The sequence below is a fragment of the Macaca nemestrina genome, chromosome 2, assembly GCF_043159975.1.
Source record: "Macaca nemestrina isolate mMacNem1 chromosome 2, mMacNem.hap1, whole genome shotgun sequence".
NCBI classification, from domain to species: Eukaryota; Metazoa; Chordata; class Mammalia; order Primates; family Cercopithecidae; genus Macaca; species Macaca nemestrina.
Window position 1 is genome coordinate 777084 of NC_092126.1, and position 22319 is coordinate 799402.

The following is a 22319-nucleotide window of genomic DNA, read 5'->3' on the forward strand; positions in this document are numbered from 1 at the left end:
TGTTAGCCAGGATGGTCTCGATCTCCTGACCTTGTGATCCACCCTCCTCGGCCTCTCAAAGTGCTGGGATTACAGGCGTGAGCCACCGCGCCCGGCCTGACTTAGTTACTTTTTTAATGTATGTAACAAACACTATTTACCACATGCCAGGTATTGTTTTAAGGTATTAAGACATGAATACTGCATTAACTTCTTTAGCCTATGACTGCTGTATGCAGTAGGTACTACTGTTATCACTGTGGCACAGATGAGAAAGCTGAGAAATGGACGGGTAAGTAACTTGCCAAGGTTGTACAGCAAATCCCTGGCAGAACTGGATTCAAATCTGGGCAGTTCGGCACCAGAGTCTGCGCTTTTTTTTTTCTTTTTGTCTTTTTCTTAGAGACAAGGTCTCACTATGTTACCCTAGGCTGATCTCAAACTCCTGGGCTCAAGCGATTCTCCAGCTTCAGCCTCTCAAAGTGCTGAGGTTACAGGCGTGAATGACCATGCCAGCCCGAGTCTATACTTTTTTTTTTTTTTTGAGATAGAGTCTTGCTCTGTCGCCAAGGCTGGAGCGCAGTGGCACCATCCTGGTTCACTACAACCTCCGCCTCCTGGGTTCAAGCAATTCTCCTGCCTCAGCCTCCCAAGTAGCTGGGATTACAGGTGCCCACCACGACGCCCAGCTAATTTTTTGTGTTTTTAGTAGAGATGGGATTTCGCCATGTTGGCCAGGCTGGTCTCGAACTGCTGACCTCAGATGATCTACCAGCCTCGGCCTCCCAAAGTGCTGGGATTACAAGTGTGAGCCACCGTGCCTGGCCCGAGTCTGTACTTTTAATACTTACACTATGCTGCCTCTCACTGTGCTAATAGTAACAAAGGAATGCATAAGATAGTGAGTCAATTTCGTAGCATTCTGTGCCTGTCATCCAGGGCAGTAGGATAGCTCCTTTGCAGAATCTTTTCCCGTCTTTTACTCTTTTTATGATTGCCTCTTAACCAAAACTTCAATCAAAACTTAATTTTAGTAGTGGGGTTATCCTCACAAAGTCACTCACGTCATAGTTATAGGCGTACTGTGTTGGCGGCTGGCAAATTCAGAATGTGTGGTTTAATGAGGCTTCATGGTACTGATGGCCTCCTTAGCTTCAGATACACGGCTGGTAAATATATTCCTTGTGCCTATTAATTGAGGCTTTGTGACTGAGTTACTGCAAACATAACCTCTCTCTGGCCAATGAAACACCCAGTTCAGAAACAGTCTCCTTGATGAGATAGCATCATTTTTATTTATTCATTTATTTTAAAGATAGGGCCTCGCTGGTTCACTCAGGCTGGAGTACAATGGTACAATCATAGCTCACTGCAGGCTCAAACTCCTGCATTCCAGTGATCTTCCCGCCTCAGCCTCCTCAGTAGCCAGGATTACAGGCATGTGCCACCACTCCCAGCTAATTTTTTTTTCCAAATTTTTTGTAGAGACGGAGTCTCACCATGTTGCCTAGGCTAGTCTCGAACTCCTGGCCTCAGGGGATCTTGCCGCCGTGGCCTCCCAGAGCACTGGAATTACAAGCATGAGCCACTGTGCCTGGCCGGTAGCGTCATTTTAAAAATGAAAGATGAAACTTTTTAGTATATTTTCTTTAAGTAGTTGATATAATGAAATGTGAATAAGCTTCAAAGTCAGATAGACCTGCATCCTTGAATCCTAGTTCAAGGATTAATTTGGCTTAACTTGATCAAGTTAACCTGCCTGAGTAGGAAGAATAATGCTTTCCTGCCTGAGAAGTTTTGAAGATTCAATACAATAATGTGCATAAAGCTCCTAACTGAGAGCCTGATATGTAGAAAAAATGTCGACTCCACCCCTTACTAGTTTTTTTTAAAATAAGGCGAGTGTCTCCCCCACAAGTGACTGTTTGCAAGGGCATCACTTGTTCTTCCTCTTTCAGGGGCTCCTCTATCTGAGTTGAACACACTGGGACCTAGAGTGCTGACTGAGCTTCCCTCTTCCCCCTCTTCCCCCCGTAGTGAGCTTATGTGATGGGCTTCCCTGGTGTTTTCCGTCTAGCTCTCACTCCAGCAAAACGCTGTTGAGCTCAGGGATGATACTTCCCTTTCCCCCCGTTTCCTAAATGCCAGTTATTTTGAGGTTGCCTCGTAAAACTACTACACTACGCCGGGCGTGGTGGCGATGCCTGTAATCCCAGCACTTCGGGAGGCCAAGGTGGGCGGATCACGAGGTCAGGAGATTGAGACCATCCTGGCTAAGGTGAAACCCCGTCTCTACTTAAAATACACAAAATTAGCCAGGCGTGGTGGCGGACACCTGTAGGCCCAGCTACTGGGGAGGCTGAGGCAGGAGAATGGCCTGAACCCGGGAGGTGGAGCTTGCAGTGAGCTGAGATCCGGCCACTGCACTCCAGCCTGGGCGACAGAGCGAGACTCCGTCTCAAAACAAACAAACAAAAAAACTACTAGACTGGTAAACTGCTAAAGGAATGATCTTTCTAGCATTGCTCTGTCTCCCTAGACTGCCTTGGCCTTACAGTCTACTGCTGAGCTTGCAACTCAGGGACATGCCCTGCTCAGTATTCCTGGCACTGTGATCCAGATACAGTCAGAAATCAAGGAGTGAGATCCGTTTTAGTGTCTCTAAACTAAGCTTATTCCACTGACCAAAACCTTCCCCTCCTCTGATCTCTGTTAATAGCATTTTCCACTCACTCAACCAAGCCAGAGTGAAATTTCAGAGTGAAATTTGACATTTTCCTCTTCTCCATTTCCCATATCTAAGCAATCACCGGGGTCTAAAATTTTGTTCCTAATTTTTCTTTTGAAGCCTTCTTTTTCTCTCCATTTCCAAATAGAATGGTTTATAGTACTAAAAAATCTAGGGTGTACTGTTGCTTCAGAAATGCCCAAATATGGGTGTTCAAAGTCAAGAATTTGTCTGTGTCTCTGGGCTCTGCCTCCTGATGTGTTGTTTTCATTCTCAGGTAGACTCTTCTACAGGATTATCGTAGCAACTCCAAGCTTAGCAATACCAGCAACAAGAAAGATGCAGTCCCAGTAGCTCCAGCAAAGCAAAAATTCCAGGGCTGACTCTTTTTGGACTGACTTACGTTTCCGTTCTTGTGGTCAGGGTATGGGCTATTCTGCTTAGTCAGGCCTAAGTTATGTGCCCAACCCTGGATCCTAGAGCAGGGTGAGCTCTTGGAACCTCGTGGACCGAGTAAGTGGTAGAGAGGTGGTTCCTCAGCGGAAAATCAGGGTTCTCTTACCAAAATAAAGGGACAAATTCTGGGCAGATATAGTTTATTCACTGTAGACCCATATAATCTCTCCTTGGGGATTATACCTCAGTAGCTTCTTAACTAATCTTCCAACTTGAATTTAGTCCCGATTCCAGATAGCCCCACCCTGCTACTACTTTAATTTTTCAGAAACAAAATTACTGTAATATTTTACTCAGAGATGTTCAGTGATTGGCTGGGCTTGGTGGCTCATGCCTGTCATCCCAGCACTTTGGGAGACCAAGGTGGGTGGGTCATCCGAGGTCAGGAGCTGGAGACCAGCCTGGTCAACATGGCAAAATGCTGTCTCTACTAAAAATACAAAAAATTAGCCAGGTGTGGTTGTGCATGCCTGTAATCCCAGCTACTGGGGAGGCTGAGGCAGGAGAATCACTTGAACCCGGGAGGCAGAGCTTGCAGTGAGCCAAGCTGGTGCCACTGCACTCCAGCCTGGGTGACAGAATGAGACTGTCTCAAAAAACAGAACAAAACAAAAGCAATGTTCAGTGGTTTTCCCATTGAAAATAGAACATTTTCTATGTCAAAACTCCTCACCCTGGTATTGAATCTTTTTTTTTTTGAGACGGAGTCTTGCTCTGTCTCCCAGGCTGGAGTGCAGTGGCACCACCTCGGCTCACTGCAAGCTCCGCCTCCCAGGTTCATTCTCCTGACCCCGTGATCGCCCGCCTCAGCCTCCCAAAGTGCTGGGATTAAGGCGTGAGCCACGGTGCCTGGCCTGAATCTTTATGTTAGTACTTAATGAAGTTTCCAATTACAAAATCATGGCATACTCACCCACTCTCACATCTTTCTCGCCGTTCTCATTCTTGCTTTTCTACCCTCACTGCAATACCTCCCTCTTTGCCTGAAGACCTCCTAGTCGCCCCTTAAATGATGCTTCTTTAGAAGGCATCCCACTCTATTAGAGCACATCTCACGTCTCCCTTCACAGCATGGCTCTCTAAGTGCCCATTCCCCCATTACATCCTGAGTTCTCTGACAGATGGGACTCATAACCCCTCTTTAACCACCAGTGCCTAGCCCAGTGCCTGACACATAGCTGGTGTTCAGTGAATATTTATCTGAGGAATGAAAACATTAAGAGTGTGGTCATCCCTCTTCAGTTGGGCAGATGCTAGTGGAACTGTTGTCATTGGAAGTGCCACTCTCTTCCCATTTCTCCTCTTCATTTTCACTTTTTCACATTTTTTAATTTCCTGTTTTCTTTTTTTTGCGTCTCCCTTTGATTATGCTAGGGGTTAACAGTTTATAAAGAACTGGTAGCAAAGCAGGATGATCACGTGATTTTAAAGCAAACTAGCAATTGCTAGTTCGATTTTTAGTACAAGAATTACAGGAACGTACCCCTGAAGCTTTTGGGGAAACTGCTATTGTCAGAACCCAGGAGGGGAAGGGCGTTTCAGCTGACTGCCAGGACTCTAAGCCTGAAGCTTTTCTCAGTATTCCTCTCCCCACAGCTGTTTCGGTTTTTTAAAGGGTTCTCACATTGTTGCCCAGGCTAGACTTGAACTTTTGAGGTCAGGCAATCCTCCTGCTTCAGCCTCCTAAGGAGCTGGGACTACAGGTGTGTGCCATTGTGCCCATCTTGCCCTTTAGCTTTAAATCATCTGCCTGAAACTGAAGAGACGGAAACACTGTCTTTCCTCCTGTGCCACTACTATGAAAGCGGTGTTGTGTGCCTGCTTTACCTTGTTTGTAAAGCATTCTGCTGCCTAGACAGTACTAAGATGAGCCTGGTGAAGTCATAAGATTGTCTTTCTTATACGGCTCATGAAATCAGCCTTATGGTGCTGCAGTAAAACCTTTAAAGTTTCCTCCATTCCGTCAAGCAGATAAAAGTCATATCCAATATTTGAGGAAGCCCCTCCTAGCTTTCCTACTTCAGTGAGAGGACCAGCATCAGCAGGGCCCTGCAATCGTGCTAACCCACAGACTTCGCCTTGGTTTAAATGCAGCGGAGATACTCTTTGGACGTGGGACACTGTGACCAAACTTAATTATGTTGCAGACTGTCCAATCCTATGGAATTTTTGGCAGAATTTTCTTTTTAAGCAGAATGGGTAAAAAGACTTTATTCTAGGTACCCTTCTTGATGTTGTTGGATTTATTGGATTTATGCAATGGAAGTTCACAGAGGGAAAATGACAGAGAAAAGAGAATATTATTCTGTGCTGCATGATAGTGCCTCCCCTAGATGGTCAGTTACACCCTCCTCTGTGAAGCAATTCTTGTCTCCATTGTATACTGAGGGAATTGAAGCTTCAAGAGTTTAAATGGCTTGGTCAAGAATGTGGATCGGCCGGGCGCGGTGGCTCAAGCCTGTAATCCCAGCACTTTGGGAGGCCGAGGCGGGCGGATCACGAGGTCAGGAGATCGAGACCATCCTGGCTGACACGGTGAAACCCCGTCTCTACTAAAAAATACAAAAAACTAGCCGGGCGAGGTGGCGGGCGCCTGTAGTCCCAGCTACTGGGGAGGCTGAGGCAGGAGAATTGCGTGAACCCGGGAGGCGGAGCCTGCAGTGAGCTGAGATCCGGCCACTGCACTCCAGCCTGGGCGGCAGAGCAAGACTCCGTCTCAAAAAAAAAAAAAAAAAAAAAAAGAATGTGGATCTAGGCCAGGTGAGGTGGCTCACGCCTGTAATCCCAGCACTTTGAGAGGCTAAGGTGGGCAGATCACTTGAGCTCAGGAGTTCGAGACCAGCCTGGCCAATATGGTGAAACCCCATCTCTACTAAAAATACAAACATTAGCTGGGCGTGGTGTCAGGCACCTGTAATTTCAGCTACTTGGGAGGCTGAGGCAGGAGAATTGTTTGAACCCGGGAGGCGGAGGTTGCAGTGAGCTGAGATCACCAACACTGCCCTCCAGCCTGGGCGACAGAGCAAAACTCAGTTTCAAAAAAAAAAAAAAAAAAGAATGTGCATCTAGTTTGTGAGCAGCCAAGATTCAAATTCAAATTCAGTTTGAATGACTGTGATGTCTATTTTCTTTCTACTGGGTGACATTTTCCTCCTGCTTCTTATTAAAATACAAAAGATCTGTAATCCCAGCACTTTGGGAGGCTGAGGTGAGTGGATCATGAGGTCAGGAGTTCAAGACCAGCCTGACCAACATGGTGAAACCCTGTCTCTACTAAAGAATACAAAAATTAGCTGGGCATGGTGGCGGGTGCCTGAAATCCCAGCTACTCAGGAGGCTGAGGCAGGAGAATTGCTTGAACCCAGGAGGCGGAGGTTGCAGTGAGCCGAGATCACGCCACTGCACTCCAGCCTGGGTGACAGAGTGAGACTCTGTCTCAAAAATAAAACAGTCTGGGCACGATGGCTCACGCCTGTAATCCCAGCACTTTGGGAGGCCGAGGTAGGCAGATCACGAGGTCAGGAGATCAAGACCATCCTGGCTAACACGGTGAAACCCCGTCTCTACTAAAAATACAAAAAATTAGCCAGATGTGGTGGCGGCACCTGTAGTCCCAGCCACTCGGGAGGCTGAGGCAGGGGAATGGCGTGAACCCAGGTGGCGGAGCTTGCAGGGAGCCAAGATTGTACCACTGCACTCCAGCCTGGGCGACAGAGCGAGACTCCATCTCAAAAAAAAAAAAAAAAATATATATATATATATATATATAAAATACAAAAGAAATAGAAAATACATAGTCCCTTTCCTTCAGGAAACAAGCTATATAATATTAAATAACAGTCTTAAAATATTTTTAGAAGGAATGGTATAGTGACATCATATGCTTTTGGAGTGCTAATAAAAGAGCTATAGCGGGTCAGATTATTTAGAACGTTTTGAGAGAAAGTTGAATCAGAGCTGGACCTGAATCCCTGAATGGGGTGCGAAGAGGCGCTCCAGTTGGAGAGCTCTGCGTGAGTAAGGTCGTGGCAGTAGGAGCGAGGTCGGCACGTTTGTAATAGCGTGTGATAAGGTGCCTGTACCTAACCTGAGGAGTACCGAGCAGCAAAGTTGGTATTTAGATTGGGGCCAATGATGGAGAATTCTTCACCTTCATGCTAAGGAATTTGTTGGTGGTTTGGTTTCTAACATAAGGGATTTTTCATCCTTATGTTAAATCTACTGATTGTTGAAATTCCATACATTTGATGTTACTCATTTGATAAATGGGTGTCAAGTTACAAAGCACACCTGCAGGTATTAAGATTCTCCTTTGGCCGGGTGCAGTGACTCACGTCTGTAATCCTAGCACTTTAGGAGGCCGAGCCAGATGATTGCTTGAGCCCAAGAGTTTGAGACCAGTCTCAGCAACATAGTAAGACTCCCATCTCTACAAAAAAAAAGAAAGATTCTCCTGTCAGCTGTGAAATGTGTGGGACATTCTCTCAGGTGCCCCAGAGCTGAGAGACTATATAAGAGAGTCAAGTATGTTTTTCCTATAAGCATGTTCTTTCTTTAAAGCATATTATTTATATAAAAAGCATATTCAACTACATAGCCTGCAAGTTAAATACTAGATAATTAAAAACAAAATATATAGGCAGATAAGAAGAAAAATTAAACACAAATGTGATAGGGTCCCGCTACCTCAGTGTTACCAATAATTATTTCACTTAATTATATTTTTTTCTACCTGAAGGAAGAACACATTACTTCTTTCCAGGAAGTAATTTCTGGCATTCAAAGTCCCAGGGACGCTTGCCTGACCACAGTGTTTCAACGTAGAAGCCCTTGATACTTGAGTATTTAAAAAAATCCTCTATGGGGCTTTCCATAGAGGAAATAATCTGTTTGTTCAGATTATTGATCCTTTTTTTTTGTGGGGAGGGATTTTTTAGGTTTTTTTTAATCGAGACAGGATTTTGCCATGTTGCCCAGACTGGTCTCGAACTCCTGAGCTCAAGCAGTCCACCTGCCTTAGCTTCCCAAAGTGCTGGGATTACAGGCGTAAGCTACCACACCCAGTCTACTGATCCTTTATTAAATGCTCATCTCAGGAAAGGCCTAAACAATTCCCCTCTCCTCTACAATTCCCCCATATTACCAAAGGTAACCCCTATTAACATATTATTTCTTTTCATATTTTTATGTTGAGATCATAAATCTGATTTTACATTCTGCTTTTTATACCTTAATATGCTATAATTAGCTTTAGAAACTTTTTGGTCAAAAGTTTTCATTCTTTCATGCTATTCCATCACGTGTATATCACACCTTTCTTCCTCCACTTTGGGGATCAAATCATTACCTGACTTGGGACAACCTGACTTTCAGCTGTGATCCATGGGCCTGTCCCAGATAAAGAGCTCACTGTGGAAGGGGCATGCCAGTAAGCTGAAGCTGTTTCCTTTACCAATAAAAAGAGTATTTGGGGATTGAAGATAGGCCAATGTATATTTCTTACCTTGAATCTCACTTTGCAATTGCATAGTACTTTCACTTATTTACTATTTATCGTATATTTGATATATATCATATATAAGATATGCACATATCATATATTTTTAGTGATTATGTTTTAGTTATGTATTAGTTGTATAGTGTAATACTTTACAGAGTTTTGTACCTTTTTATTTTAATCTTGAGTGTTACTTATTATAACATGGTAAGCTTAAGACTGAGTTGGCATTTAGGAAAACTGTTTTTCCCTACATATACTTACTTGAGTCACTTAAGCGATTTCTATTCCTCTTTCAAGGAGGAATGTGGTCAAGATCCTCCCAGAAGAAGGTAGTTGGGATTTTATTCTGAGATTGGCTTTATTGTGAGTTGATGAAAATGATTTACGTAGAGATGGGTTATGCTCTCCCTTGCCACTAGGCCTGGTTCCACCCAGGCATAGGGTGAGAGGGTTAGAAAGATGTGCATTTCATTTATGGTGATTAAAGGAGAACATTCTGTATACTTGTGGAAGTGGCTCTCTACCAAGAGCTGCTTTGAACCAGTTCAATTCCAAGGTCTTGATTCTGTTCATATAAAGATTACATGTGAATACAGGGTGATACCATTCAAATAACGATTACCAAGCAGTAATAGGAAAAACTGACCTTACTTGCTGAAAACATGGTTAAAGAATAGGGAAATGATATATATATATATATATAGAGAGAGAGAGAGAGAGAGAGAGAGAGAAGGAGAGAGAGAGACGGAGTTTCACTCTTGTTGCCCAGGCTAGAGTGTAATGGCATGATCTCGGCTCACCACAACCTCTGCCTCCCGAGTTCAAGCAATTCTCCTGCCTCAGCCTCCCGAGTAGCTGGGATTACAGGCATATGCCACCACGCCTGGCTAATTTTTGTATTTTTTTAGTAGAGAACGGGGTTTCTCCACGTTGGTCAGATTGGTCTCAAACTCCCAACCTCAGGTGATCCGCCCGCCTCAGCCCCGTAAAGTGCTGGGATTACAGGCGTGAGCCACTGCGCCTGACCTGGAAAGGATATTTTATTTCTCCATTGTGATCTGTTTACTTGCATCTAAGATTCAGGCATAATGGTTTAATCAAACCATTGTGTATGAGCTTCAGTTGAATTTAGTATTTCAACTCTCTGATATTGATAATTATGTTGTTGGGTAAATGATCCTAAAAAGATGAAGACACTAAATAGATAGGCAATATAAAAATATGTAAAAATGGGACTTCAAAAATTCCAGATTTGGGGAGGAATGGAGTTAAAGTATAGGTTTTGTTTGTTTCTTTTCCTATCTTTATGATCAAACTTAAGTTGCTGTCAGTTTAAAATAACTTTTTATGGGCCTGGAATGGTGGCTCACACCTGTAATCCCAGCACTTTGGGAACCTGAGGTGGGCAGATCACTTGAGGTCAAGAGTTTGAGACTGGCCTGGCCAACATAGTGAAACCCCATCTCTACCAAAAATACAAATATTAGCTGGGTGCAGTGGCAGGGGCCTGTAACTCTAATTCCAACAACTCAGGAGGCTGAGGCATGAGAATTGGGTGAACCTGGGCAGTGAAGGTTGCAGTGAGCCAAGATTATGCTACTGTAGTCCAGCCTGGGTGAGAGTGAGACTATGTCTCAAGAATAAAAAAATTAAAAATAAATAAAATAACTTTTTATAACTACAAAATGTGTTTTGTAAGCCTCATGCTGACTAAAAGCAAAAACCTATGACACACCAAAATTGAAAAGCAAGGACTCAAAGCACATTGCTAGAGAAAATCAACTACCACAACGGAAGTAATGGAAAGAAAGAAACTGTAAAAAACTAGAAAACAAGTAACAGACCTGACTTATTGATAATTACCTTAAATGTAAATGGGTTAAATTCTCCAAATGAAAGACAGTGACTCAGTGAATTTTTAAAAAACCATCCAAATAAGACCCAACCATATGCTGCTTCCAAGAATCTCACTTCACATGTGAGGACATACATAGACTCGACGGGAAGGGATGGAAAAAGGTACTCTATGCAAATGGAAACCAAAAGAGAGCAGGAGTAGCTTTACTTATATCAGAGAAAATAGACTTCAAATCCAAAGCTGTAAAAAGAGTCAATGTCATTGTATAATGATGAAGGGTCAATTCAACAAAAGGATATAACAGTTTGTGTGTGTGTGTGTGTGTGTATTTATGTATGTGTATGTGTGTATGTGTATGTGTGTGTGTGTATATCTGTGCATATGTATGTGTGTGTATGTGTCTGTGTGTGTATGTGTGTATCTCTGTGTGTGTGTGTGTGTGTGTGTGTGTGTGTATGCATGCATGCACCCAACATGGGAGCTCCTTAATATATGAAGTGAGTATTAATAGACCTAGATGGGGAGAGAAACTGATACAGTAACAGTCGAGAACTCTGATACCCGCTTTCAGCAATGGACAGATCATGCAGTCAGAAAATCAACAAAGAAACAGCAGCATTAAACTGTATCCTATAATGGACTTAACGGAGACATCTGCAGAACGTTCTACTCGATAACTGCAGGATACACATTCTTCTGAGCAGCACATGGAACCATCTCCAGGATATATGGTGTCATATGGCAGGCCACAAAACAGGTCTCAACAAATTTTTAAAAATTGAAATCATATCAAGTATTTATTTATTTATCTGAGATGGAGTCTCACTCTGTCGCCCAGGCTGGAGTGCAGTGGTGCAGTCCTAGCTCCACCTCCACCTCCCGGGTTCAAGCAGTTCTCCTGCCTCAGCTTCCTGTGTAGCTGGGATTACACACACACACCACCACACCTGGCTAATTTTTTTGTATTTTTAGTAGAGATGGGGTTTTGCCATGTTGACCAGGCTGGTCTTGAACTCCTGACCTCAAGTGATCCGCCCACCTCGGCCTCCCAAAGTGCTGGGATTACAGGCGTGAGCCACTGCACCCAGCCATTCAAGTATCTTTTGTGACTACAATGCAATGCAACTAGAAATCAATAAGAAGAACAACTTAGGAAACTATACAAATACTTGGAAATTACACAACATACTCCTGAACAACCAGTTGGTCAATGAAGAATTAAGAAGGAATTAGAAAATTTATTGAGACAAATGACAATGGGAACACAGCCTACCAAAACAGTGGGATACTGCAAAAGTAGTACTAAGAGGGAAGTTAATAGCAATTAACATCTACATCAAAAAAGTAGAAAGATCTCAACCTAACGTTGCACCTCAAGAAACTAGAAAACCAGGACAAACAAAACCCAGAATTAGTAGAAGGAAAGAAATAATAAAGATCAGAGCAGAAATAAATGAAATAGAGACTGAAAAAAAAAACAATATAAAAGGTTAACAAAAGAGTTGTTTTTTTCAAAAGATAAAATTAACAAACCTTTAGCTAGACCAAGGGGGAAAAAAGACTCAAAATAAATAAAATCAGAGACAAAAAGGAGACATTGCAAGTGACAGCACAGAAATACAAAGAATCACTAGAGGCTGTTATGAGCAACTCTGTGCCAAGAAATTGGAAAACCTAGAAGTAAAGAAATTTCTGGACACATACAGCTTACTGATACTCAATCATGAAGAAATAGAAAACCTGGACAGACCAATAATGAGTAATGAGATTGAATCAGTAATAACTCTCCCGTGAAAGAGAAGCCCAGGGCCTGATGTCGTCACTGCTAAATTCTACCACACCTTTAAGGAAGAACTAATACCAGTTCTTCCCAATTATTCTACAAAATTGAAGGAAAGAATTCCTCCATACTTATTCTACAAGGCCAACATTATCCTGATACCAAAGCTAGAGAGGGACACGAGAGAAAAACCTGCAGGCTAGTACCTCCAATGAGTATAGATGCAGAAATCCTTCACAAAATACTAGCAAACCAAATCTAATCGCTCCACATTTAAAAAAAAAAAAAAAATCAGAAGCTAGCCAGTGTCGGTGAGGACGGGGAGGAAAGGGAATCCTTATACGCTGCTGTTGGGAATGCAAGTTAGTACAGGCATTACGCGATGCAGTCCAGAGGTTCCCATCACACGACACAGTTGGGAGGTTCCCATCATGCAACGCAGTTCGGAGGTTCCTCAAAAAGTTAAAAATAGAACTACCATGTGATCGGGCCATCCTGATACTGAGTATATATCCAGAGGAAATGCCATCAGTGTATCAAAGCGGTATCTGCACTCCTCTATTTATTGCAGTGCTATTCATGATAGCCAAGATATGGAATCAACTTAAATGTCCATCAACAGCTGGGCACAGTGGCTCATGCCTGTAATTCCAGTACTTTGGGAGGCCGAAGTGCACAGACCTCTTGAGGCCAGGAGTCTGAGACTAGTCTGGCCATCATGGAAACCCCATCTAACTAAAAATACAAAAATTATCCAGACATGGTGACCTGCGCCTGTCGTCCCAGCTACACGGGAGGCTGAGGCAGGAGAATCGCTTGAACCTGGGAGGCAGAGGTTGCAGTAAGCCAAGATCATGACACTGCACTCCAGCCTGGGCAACAGAGAGTGAGACACTGTCTTAAAAAAATGTCCATCAACAGAGTAAAGGCTGAAGATAACGGTATGTGTATACGCTGTGGAATACAATTCAGCCTTAATTCTTTCAGTTTTGGCAACATGGGTGAACCTGGAAGATGTTACAGTAAGTGCAATAAGCCAGGCACAGAAAGACAGCTGTCACATGCTATAACTCGTCTAATCTAAAAAGTTGTTCTGGAAGTAGAGAGTGGAATAGTGGTTGCCAGAGGATGAGGAGGGTAGGAGGGAGAAAGGGATGGAGAGAGAGTGGTCAACAGGTCCAAGGTGACAGGTAGGAGGACATTCTGGTGCTCTGTTGCACAGGAAGGTGGGAGAAGGGGATGGAGAGAGATTGGTCAACAGGTCCAAGGTGACAGGTAGGAGAAGAGTACGTTCTGGTGTTCTGTTGCACAGTAAGACGACAAGGGTTAACAGTGTATGGTGTATTTCAGAACAGCTGGAAGAGAGGTTTTTGAATGTTCTCATCACAGGGAAATGATAACTATTTAAGATGATGGGGCCGGGCGCGGTGGCTCAAGCCTGTAATCCCAGCACTTTGGGAGGCCAAGACGGGCGGATCACGAGGTCAGGAGATCGAGACCATCCTGGCTAACACGGTGAAACCCTGTCTCTACTAAAAAATACAAAAAACTAGCCAGGCGAGGTGGCGGGTGCCTGTAGTCCCAGCTACTCGGGAGGCTGAGGCAGGAGAATGGCGTAAACCTGGGAGGCGGAGCTTGCAGTGAGCTGAGATCCGGCCACTGCACTCCAGCCTGGGCGACAGAGCGAGACTCCGTCTCAAAAAAAAAAAAAAAGAAAAGATGATGGATATGCTAATTTGTTGCGATCAATGCACAATGTATCCATTGTATACTATAAATATGTACAATTATGTATCAATCAAAAAATTTTTAAAAGGTGACAATACGGTAGCTATGTAAATCAAATTTTTACAAAAGTTTTCTTCTACAGGAGAAGATACCAAATATAGATTGTTTGGTATATCTTAGAATAAAAGCCACATTCTTTTGTAGCTTTGGCACCTCAGGGACACTTTATTGTGAGGAAGGGAAATTCTTCAGCTTTGTCCAGAGGAAATTATAGGTAGATCTGAGCGCTCAAAGTTTCTAAGATGTCAGTGCTGTTTGTATAATTTTGGAATCAAAGCCCTAGGATGATAGAGTACTTAATGTTTGCTTTTGGATTTATCATGATGTTCTTTTCTTTTTTTTGAGACAGAGTCTCACGCGTGTTGCCCAGGCTGGAGTGCAATGGCGCGATCTCAGCTCATTGCAACCTCCGCTTCCCAGGTCCAAGCGATTCTCCTGTCTCAGTCTCCCACGTAGCTGGGATTACAGGCATGTGCCACCACACCCGGCTAATTTTTGTATTTTTTGGTAGAGATGGGGTTTTGCCACGTTGGCCAGGCTGGTTTCGAACTCCTGACCTCGTGATCCACCCACCTCAGCCTCCCAAATTGCTGGGATTACAGGCATGAGCCGCTGTGCCCAGCCTCATGATGTCGTTTAACAGTTAACCTTGTAAGATCAGTACAGAATGAATCAGAACACAGGTATGCAGAGTCACTTCATGAGTCAGACTGATTCTGAGGCCCGTGAGACCGGATTGTAACCTGTTGGCACATGTGAAGACTGTGTCACTAAGAAATCAGAGGCTAGTTAGCTCTGAGGAAGAGGCATAGGATATGCAGAGTCACTGAGCAAAAGTTGGCAGTCGATTGGCCTCTGCAATGGCCGTTTCTTACGGTATAACCATAAATGACATTTTAGTGACCGCCTTAGTACTACAGTTTCTGTCCTTCACCATGCTGTAGTTAGTGCTTGGAAATATAGGAAATAAGAAGTCGTTTCTGGCCTTTTTTGTTTGGCAGAAGATGTCTGGTGGATGCCTTTGTCTTTTTGTATATTGTGCAGGTACTGTCGTTGTTAAGAAATGGATCTTAGGCTGAGTGCGGTGGATCACATCTGTAATCCCAGCTCTTTGGGAGGCTGAAGTGGGAGGATCCCTTGAGACCAGGAGTTAGAGACCACCCTGGGCAACATAGTGAGACCCCATCTCTACAAAAAATTTAAAAATCTTCAGGCTGTGTTGTTGCACATCTGTAGTTCCCAGCTACTTGGGAGGTTGAGGTGGGAGGATCACCCGAACCTGGGAGGTTGAGGCTGCAGTGAGCTGTGATCGTGCCACCGCACTTCAGCCTGGGTGACGGAGTAAGTGTCTCAAAAAATAAAAATGGATGTGAATGGGTTATACGCCTGTAAAGTTAGAGTTATATGCTACTTACTTGAGGATTGGGTGAGATAGTAGATAAAAATCCCCTTACAAAACAGGGGCGGGGGCTCCTCGGCTGAGGCTCTCTTTGATATGATCCAGATCAGGCATAACAAAGGTAACTAACCATTGGTAACTGATGCCCTTGCAGGAGGGAACACTGGCAGTTGCTGGGTCATTTGAAGACTACGGTGGAGGGTTTGGTATCAGCCAACAGCCCCAACGTCTGGTCTAAGTATGGTGGCTTGGAGCGGCTCTGCAGGGACATGCAGAGCATCCTCTATCACGGGCTTATCCGTGACCAGGTACGCAGAACTCCTGGGTTTGCCAGATGGGCCGACTCACTTGTTGAAAAGAAACAGTCACATTGGCAGGGAGGAGATGGAGGCTACTAGTCTGTGAACTCGTGAGGCAGCTGTGACTTAATATATTTTTTTAATATACAGAACATTTCACATCGTGTCTGATGGGCCACAGATGTTAATGGAATGAATAAATCACTGGATAGGATAGCAAATCAGCAGCAAGAGATTAGGTCAACTTAAAAGTTTCCTATTGTTGCTGTAACAAGTAACTACAAACTTAATGGCTTAAAACAACACGGCTTTCTCATCTTACAGTTCTTGAGATCGAAGTCTGAAATGAGTTTCACGGGGCTGAAACCAAGGTGTCTGCAGGGCCACATGCCCTCCGGACGCTCCGCGGAGAATCCACCCCCTTGCAGGACCGCACGCCTGCTGGATGCTCCACGGAGAATCCATTTCCTTGCCTTTTCCAGCTTCTCTAGGTTTCCTGCATTCTTTGGCTCTTGACGACTTTCTCCATCTTCAGAGCCAACAGCACCTTCAGATCTCTCTGCTCCCCCCCGTTTTTTTTTTTTTTTGAGACTGAGTCTGGCTCTGTCGCCCAGGCTGGAGTGCAGTGGCCGGATCTCAGCTCACTGCAAGCTCCGCCTCCCGGGTTCACGCCATTCTCCTGCCTCAGCCTCCCGAGTAGCTGGGACCACAGGCGCCCGCCACCGCGCCCGGCTAGTTTTTTTGTATTTTTTTAGTAGAGACGGGGTTTCACCGGGTTAGCCAGGATGGTCTCGATCTCCTGACCTCGTGATCCGCCCGTCTCGGCCTCCCAAAGTGCTGGGATTACAGGCTTGAGCCACCGCGCCCGGCCCTCTCTGCCCCTTTGTTTGTTTGTGTTTTGAGACAGGGTCTCGCTCTGTCACCCAGGCTGGAGTGCAATGATGCAATCATGACTCGCTGCAGCCTCGACCTCCCGGGTTCAAGCAGTCCTCCCACCTCAGCCTCCCAAGTAGCTAGGGCTACAGGCACCTGCCACCACACCCGGCTATTTTTTGTATTTTTTGTAGAGACAGGATTTCACCATGTTGCCCAGGCCGGTATTGAATTCCTGGTCTCAAGTGGTCCTGCCTTAGCCTCCCAAAGTGCTGGGATTACAGACCTGAGCCACTGTGCCCAGCCCTCTCTGCTTTCACATCCCTTTCTCTCCTTATGGACCATTCCTCCCTCCCTCCTCTCCTTATGACCATGCCTCCCTCCCTCCTCTCCTCATGGACCGTTCCTCCCTCCCTCCTCTCCTCATGGACCGTTCCTCCCTCCCTCCTCTCCTCATGGACCGTTCCTCCCTCCCTCCTCTCCTCATGGACCGTTCCTCCCTCCCTCCTCTCCTTATGACCCGTTCCTCCCTCCCTCCTAAAAGGACTCTTACAGTGACATTGGGCCCACATAGATCATCTAGTATAATCACCCCACCTCAAAATCCTTAATTTAATTACACCTGCAAAGTCCCTTTTGTCACGAAAGTAACATTCCCAGGTTCCAGGAATTAGAATGTAGCCGTCTTCAGGAGCAGTCTTAGCCGATCACAGCCAGGAAGCTTTTTCTTCTGAATCTTGGTTTTAAAACCATGCTGTTTTTTCCAAAGTGGGTAGGGTAAAGAAAGAAAAACAGCCAAGGCAAAAATATGTTGACTTATTTCTGACTTTCATGCATGAAATGTTTCTACAGAACGAGAACGTGGCCAGCCACAGTGGCTCACACCACCTGTAATCCCAGCACTTTGGGAGATCGAGTCGGGCACATCACTTGAGATCAGTTTAAGACCAGCCTGGCCAACGTGGTGAAACTCTGTGTCTACTAAAATTACAAAAATTAGCTGGGTGTGGTGGCTCGTGCCTGTAATCCCAGCTACTCAGGTGGCCGAGGCAGGAGAATCGCTTCAACCCGGGAGGTGGAGCCTGCAGTGAGCCAAGATCGCGCCCCTGCACTTCAGCCTGGGCAACAGAGTGAGACCCTGTCTCAAAAAAAAAAAAAAAAAAGAGAGGACGAGAAGGTGGAACTCCACGTGCTCGGTTACATTAAACGTACTTTCCTATGGGAATCCTTTTGCCCGGAAGCCTGTGTGTTCCAGTGATAATTAATTGCTTAGGCTTGATAAGATTGGTGTGATTAGAACCAACATCTCTTTCCTGAAACAAAATAATCAGTTCTTCCTGTGATTCTTTTTGAATTAGAATTTTCATCGTGTTCCCGAAATTTAGACTTTGTTATTACTATCTACTCCAAATTAATAATAGGAAGAAAGAATTAATGTGCTTTCTTGTTGGGATAGTGAGACTTTATCCTCAGAATATCTGCAAAAACTAGCACGCACGAAGGCAATTGGGAAAGAAGAGTCAGTAGTGACCTCACGTGACTGCCGCACGAAGGCAATTGGGAAAGAAGAGTCAGTAGTGAACTCACGTGACTGCAGCAGGAAAGCGACTAGGGAAAAGAAGAGTCAGTAGTGAACTCACGTGACTGCAGCAGGAAAGCGACTAGGGAAAAGAAGAGTCAGTAGTGAACTCACGTGACTGCAGCAGGAAAGCGACTAGGGAAAAGAAGAGTTAGTAGTGAACTCACGTGACTGCCGCACGAAGGCGACTAGGGAAAAGAAGAGTTAGTAGTGAACTCACGTTGACGGCAACAGGAGTCTTTAATAGGTAGTGTGGCTCAGGGGAGAGCCAGGCTGCCTGGATTCAGTGTTCAGCTCCTTCATATGTTAGCTGTGTAACCTTGGGCAAAATACTTAACCTCTTCGTGCCTTAGTTTCCTCACCAGTGAAATGAGGTAGCAGCTATCTACCTCTAGGGTGGGTGTGGTATGTAAAGCGTTAAGAGAATAGGAAGAACTCTCCAAGTGTGTGCTATGATGAGAAGGATGAGGAGGACGGGCAGGGCGAGGAGGGGCAGGAGGGCGAGGAGGACGAGGAGGGCGGGGAGGACGAGGAGGGTGGGGAGGACAAGGAGGACACAATGACTCATTTAATTTTCCTCCTAGCATCCTAGGACAATCCGAGAACTATTTATAAAATATTGTCATATTTAGAATACCCTTTGAGTTTTACTTTATATCAATAAAGTTTATATTTAAAAAATTTAAGCTACAAACTATAATAGTTTGATTGTAGCTTACATTTTTAAAATATAAACTTTATTAATGTTGAGTTTCTTTTTCTTTTTTTTTTTTTTCGAGATGGGGTCTCACTCTTGTTGCCCGGGCTGTGGTGCAGTGGCGCGATCTCAGCTCACCACAGCTTCTGTCTCCCGTCTCCCGGGTTCAAGTGATTCTCCTGCCTCAGCCTCCTGAGTAGCTGGGATTACAGTCACGCACCAGCACGCCTGGCTAATTTTGTATTTTTAGTAGAGATGCGGTTTCTCCATGTTGCTCAGACTGGTCTCGAACTTCGCACCTCAGGTGATCCACCTGCCTTGACTTCCCAAAGTGCTAGGATTACAGGCGTGAGCCACCACACCTGGTCGAGTTTCTTTTTCTTTATAACCTCAAAAACTCTAATCAGCTTTGAGTTTTGAAATGAGTAGAATCCAATAATACTTAAAGGTTTCTGCTTTCTCTTTGGCAGTTATTCCATTTGCAGTGTTTTAAATACATTTTGATTCCAGATAAAATTGCCATGTGAGTCATTGGGGTTTGGTATCCTCCTATTTAAAAAAAATCAGACCTCACAAATGCATGCATAATTTTGTGTGCTCACTCACGTCCTCCCCTGTCAGGGCCTAGTATAACTACCTGGAACTCTTAAGCTCATCTTTCTTTTTTATCAGAATTTATTCTCAGCTAGCAATCACATTGGAAAAGAGCTAATCAACTAATTGGTATTAAAGTATGTATACTTGGCTGGGCATGGTGGCTCATGCCTGTAATTCCAGCACTTTGGGAAGTTGAGGCAGGAAGATCACTAGAATTTTGAGACCAGGAATACAAGATCAGCCTGGGCAACATAGCAAGATCCCCATCTCTAAAAAATTTAAAATATTAGCCAGCCATGGTGATGCATACCTGTAGACTCAGCTACTCAGGAGGCTGAGGTGGGAAAATGGCTTAAGCCTGAGAGGTTGAGGTTGCAGTGAGCTGATTGTGCCCCTGTACTCCAGCCTAGAGTGAGACCCTGTCTCAAAAAAAAAATGCAAACCCAGAACAACAAAAAGCAGCATTCTAGGACTATGGAGGCAACACTGTATCATAGACTGACAAAAGTCTTTGGAATCAGTAAGAACCTAGATCAGTAAGAACCTACTCTGGACTCACTACTCACGTCCATGGAAAATAAAGTGATGTAGTAGTTAAAATTATGGACTTTTGAATCAGACTGCTCACATTTTAACCTCAGCTTCGCCATTAACTGAGTGGTGCTGGACAAATTATATAACTCTTCCGTCTTTGTTTTCTCTTTTTTTTTGAGACGGAGTCTCGCTCTGTCGCCCAGGCTGGCGCGCAGTGGTGTGATCTGGGCTCACTGCGAGCTCCACCTCCCGGGTTCACACCATTCTCCTGCCTCAGCCTCCTGAGCAGCTGGGACAACAGGCGCCTGCCACCACACCCGGCTAATTTTTTTGTGTTTTTAGTAGAGACAGGGGTTCACCGTGTTAGCCAGGATGGCCTCTATCTCCTGACCTCGTGATCCGCCTGCCTCAGCCTCCCAAAGTGCTGGGATTACAGGCGTGAGCCACCGCGCCCAGTCTGGAATTTTTTTGAATGCAATTCTGCCGTATGCTCTTCTCTCTTACTCTGTGTATTTTCCTGTAGCAGTCTCATCCACTCGCATTGCACTATCACTCACCCATTGATGACCCCCACCTCAGGCATCTCTGCTGAACTCTAGATCCAGAACACTAGCTGTCTCCTGTACATTACTGTCTGGCTGTCTTTCAGGTCCGAGCACAACATGACCAAAACTAAACTTATTTTCTCTCATGAGATTGACCTTCTTCTTATTAGCGGCATTGACCTACTCAGTCTCCAAGTCAGAAACTTGGGAATCATGCCAGCGTGTTTTACAGAAACTCAGTGCAAGTTTCCCAGGCTGCTGACCAAAATAGCTACCAGATTAGTGGCACTGCCACTCAGTGGGTCAGGTACTTGTGTCCTAATAGCAAATGGATTCTTTTCTTGGCCCTGTTACTAATATTAAACTGTCATCTAGAGTAATCACTTAACCATATTACAAGACAGTTTCACCATCTGTGCCTGAAAGTAAAATGCAAGTCAAATCAATGAAACTCTGAAATGAAAGCTACTTGATAAATGCAAAACCCTATTCACATATCTTGTTATAGTTATTAAAAGTGATAATATCTGGCCAGGCACAGTGGCTCACACCTGTAATCCTAGCGCTTCGGGAGACTGAGGCGGGCGGATCACCTGAGGTCAGAAGTTCAAGACCAGCCTGACCAACATGGTGAAACCCCATCTCTGCTAAAAATATAAAATTAGCCAGGCGTGGTGGTGCATGCCTATAATCCCAGCTACTCAGGAGGCTGAAGCAGGAGAATTGCTTGAACCTGGGAGGTGGAGGTTGCAGTGAGCTGAGATTGTACCATTGCACTCCAGCCTGGGTAACGAGCAAAACTCCATCTCAAAAAAAAAAAAAGAATGTGATAATATCTGTGAAAGTATCTGGTCATCAGAATGGAAAATATCAAAGCATATGATCATCTGCAAAATAGCAGGAGTATTTTTAATTTTTTCATTTGTTTTTATTTTATCTTTTCTCTTCTCTCCTTTTTTACATGCCTCCTGTCCTGAGAACCCCAGTAGGGTTAGTAATCAGAAGCAGAACAAATCAGGCAGATTTGTCGTATGTATACACACGTTTAGCAACTGCAGGCTCTAGTGGGAAGAATCAAAAACAAAAGATCTGTGCCAGTTTCCTTGCTGCTCTGTTCTGCCTTGTAAAGATCTGAGAAGTAAAATCTGCGTCAATAACTTGTTTTTCCCTTTCATTTCCTCCCTCTGAAAGATGAGGGCTTTCAAAGGTTTCAGGCTGCGGCGTCATCGCCGAGCTATTCTGGGTGTTGTGCCCTTGTCGGGAGGAGGGGCTGATACGGTGATTCATGCTGCTCATGTCCCCTCTGGGCTTTCAAAAGGAAGCGTTATGGAATGTGAATTGTATTTTTAAAAATCCACTCAGGGCCAGCGGAAAGCTGTAACATCACAATCGTATTCTTAGAGGGATCTCAGTTTTCTTGACAGCTGCATCTGGGCTACCTTTTTAGTCCTTCCAGAAGGCAAGGCATATTTGATGGCCTCTTTTCTGTTGCTTAGAAATGTGGGACATGTAGCCCCTGAGATCGCTCAGCTGAACAGAAGTGAGAGGATTCCCCCTTTTGCCACCATCAAGAAGAAACTAGTTCTTGGCAACATACATGGTCCAATTAAAAAAAATCAATAATAATAAAAAAGACCTTTGTGGGTTTTTTCTGAATATATAGGTGATATATTTTCTTTCTTGAAAATTCAGAAAATACCAAAAAGA

At 44.4% G+C, this 22319-nt stretch overlaps 1 protein-coding gene across 8 annotated transcripts in view; it reads left to right on the forward strand.

The window, feature by feature from the left end:
- The window catches only part of LOC105470758 (rubicon autophagy regulator), a 75255-nt gene that overhangs the window by 18635 nt on the left and 34301 nt on the right, over positions 1–22319 (forward strand). For 7 of the 8 annotated variants that reach the window (XM_011722960.2, XM_011722953.2, XM_011722955.2 and 4 more), the window contains exon 2: positions 15643–15796. In XM_011722960.2, coding sequence (XP_011721262.2) covers positions 15758–15796 — 39 coding nt within the window. In that variant the 5' untranslated portion in view covers positions 15643–15757. Of the gene's footprint in view, positions 1–15133; positions 15264–15642; positions 15797–22319 lie in introns of all 8 variants that reach the window. The other variant, XM_071090540.1, reaches the window with a different exon arrangement.